Below are 2,222 nucleotides of genomic sequence, written 5' to 3'. Positions count from 1 at the left end.
GGTTGAGCTATAGGCGCTGAGCCTACCAAGAGTTTCTTAACTCTCTTGGCTTATATGCCACAACGAAAGCTATCACCTGACCTCTCCACAGTTTTACATTCACTAAGAAAAAAAAATAAAAATGGCCTGAATTAAATATACTTTGTTCTATTAATCTTGACCCAAGCAAGTCACACTGGCTGCCAGTTCACTGGAGAAATCAGAGTTGGGCTGATGAACCTGTTGACACAGCTGCACCCTAGCACTCTACAAGCCACACACCCACAGAAACTCAAGGACAAGGCAATTCCATCCAAGTTTATGGAGGGCCACAATCCTGTCTGTTTCTCAAAAACAAGTCTGCAAGATAAAATTTAGGCTTTTGGGGGATATGAAAGGGAGAAACTGGGAAATGTCAGTTCCTCCTTACCTTGTTTCTCTTTTTCTTTTAGTGGATCAGTGTTATAGACTCGGAATCCATTTTCCATCCCACACGCAAAGCAACCTAAAGCAGGGAGTGTAAAAGAGACATATTAATCCCCAGGCCTGGAGTGGGCAAAAACAAGGGGTCTGGAGAAACTGGCATCCACTAAGAACACTTGTGATGCTCCCACCACAGACAGAACATGTGCTGTCACTACTACTTTCCCTGAAGAAATGTTATCAAGTGCTACATGTGTACCTCTCACCAAGACATTTCAGTTTGTTGTTTAGCATGAAAATGAGCCTTTGGGCTCGGCGCCAGCCACATACACCTAAGGTGGCAGGTTCGAATCCAGCCCGGGCCCGCCAAAACAACAATGATGGCTACAACCAAAAAAATAGCCGGGCATTGTGGCGGGTGCCTGTGGTCCCAGCTACTTGGGAGGCTGAGGCAGGAGACTCGCTTGAGCCCAGGAGTTGGAGGTTGCTGTGAGCTGTGATGCCACAGCACTCTACCCAGGGGGACAGCTTGAGGCTCTGTCTCAAGAAAAAAAAAGAAAATGAGCCTCTGGAATTGCTCATCCTACGTTCCCCACCACAGGGTCCTTCTCTGGCATCTGGGATCTGCTTCCACTCGACCTACTTAACTCCAGTGGGAGGAGCTTACGGGCCACCTGGCATTTCCCTCAATACCTCCTTCAGTCTAGGGGTCAGCACCAGCCTCCCCATTCCAAACACACTTCTTGAGAGTGCTGTATGTCGGGACTACTCCAGGTCCTGAAGAGTCCATGTGTAGTGGAGGACAGTCCTACCTGAGGCAGGACACAACAGGTCAGGGGAAGGGCAGGGCGCAGAGACGAGAGGGCAGTCCTGGACTCCCAGAATACAGAAGGGAGTTCCACAAACTGGAACCTACCCAAATGCCCACCAATGGTAAAATATATCACAGTGAGAATAATACACAATTATACTCAATAAGATGGGGGCGGGGGCGGCTCACAAGCATGATGTTGAATAAGAAACAAATCTATGATGTCAGAAGTCAGGTTGGGGGCAGTTAACGGAAGCAGCACAGGTACCCAGGTATAGCAACACATAGGTTCAATTCAGAAAATTCATCAAGCTGAACGCTTATGGATGGCGCCTGCGGCTCAGTGAGTAGGGTGCCGACCCATGTACGGAGGGTGGCGAGTTCAAACCCAGCCCCAGGATAAACTGCAACAAAAAAATCCATGCATTGTGATGGGTGCCTATAGTCCCAGCTACTTGGGAGGCTGAGGCAAGAGAATGGCTTAAGCTTAAGAGTTGGAGGTTGCTGTGAGCTGTGACACCACAGCACTCTACCAAGAGCAACAAAGTGAGACTGTCTCTAAAAAAAACAAACAAACAAAAAAGCTGAATATTTATGATATTGGCACTTTTCTATATGTAAAGTATTTTTCAATAAAAAGTTAGAAAAGTATTGCAAACACCAAAATGTTGGAAAACACTCTAAGGAGATGAATCATAACCCCTGCTATCTGAATAAAACTTCATTCCCAGAGAAACCTTCAGCACACAGGCTGGCGACCATGCATACTCCTGGGGAAGCTGGCAGTGACAAGGGAGTCTGATCGACCACAGGGCATAAGAATCACAGGGAAGAGCATTCTTCCAAATACAGATAGTGCCAAGAAAAGGTATATACATTTTAATAAAGGAAAAGATATTTTAAAAAGGAAATTAAAATTGTAGTATTCAATATATACCAATAACAAAAGATGAACACAAGTCACGTTTGGACTCTGCAAATACAAGAGGTATTCAAAGTGGTCACTATC

At 45.8% G+C, this 2,222-nt stretch overlaps 1 protein-coding gene across 1 annotated transcript in view; it reads right to left on the bottom strand.

The window, feature by feature from the left end:
• WDR45B (WD repeat domain 45B) overlaps window positions 1–2,222 on the bottom strand; it is a 38,047-nt gene that overhangs the window by 29,559 nt on the left and 6,266 nt on the right. The window contains exon 2 of the mRNA XM_003786036.3: window positions 410–484. Coding sequence (XP_003786084.1) covers window positions 410–484 — 75 coding nt within the window. The remainder of the gene's footprint in view (window positions 1–409; window positions 485–2,222) is intronic.

The sequence above is a fragment of the Otolemur garnettii genome, unplaced genomic scaffold (genome assembly GCF_000181295.1).
Source record: "Otolemur garnettii isolate 467f Iridium unplaced genomic scaffold, OtoGar3 scaffold00018, whole genome shotgun sequence".
NCBI lineage: Eukaryota > Metazoa > Chordata > Mammalia > Primates > Galagidae > Otolemur > Otolemur garnettii.
The sequence above is the reverse complement of the archived record's forward strand: the minus strand, read 5'-3'. Positions and strand labels throughout refer to the sequence as shown.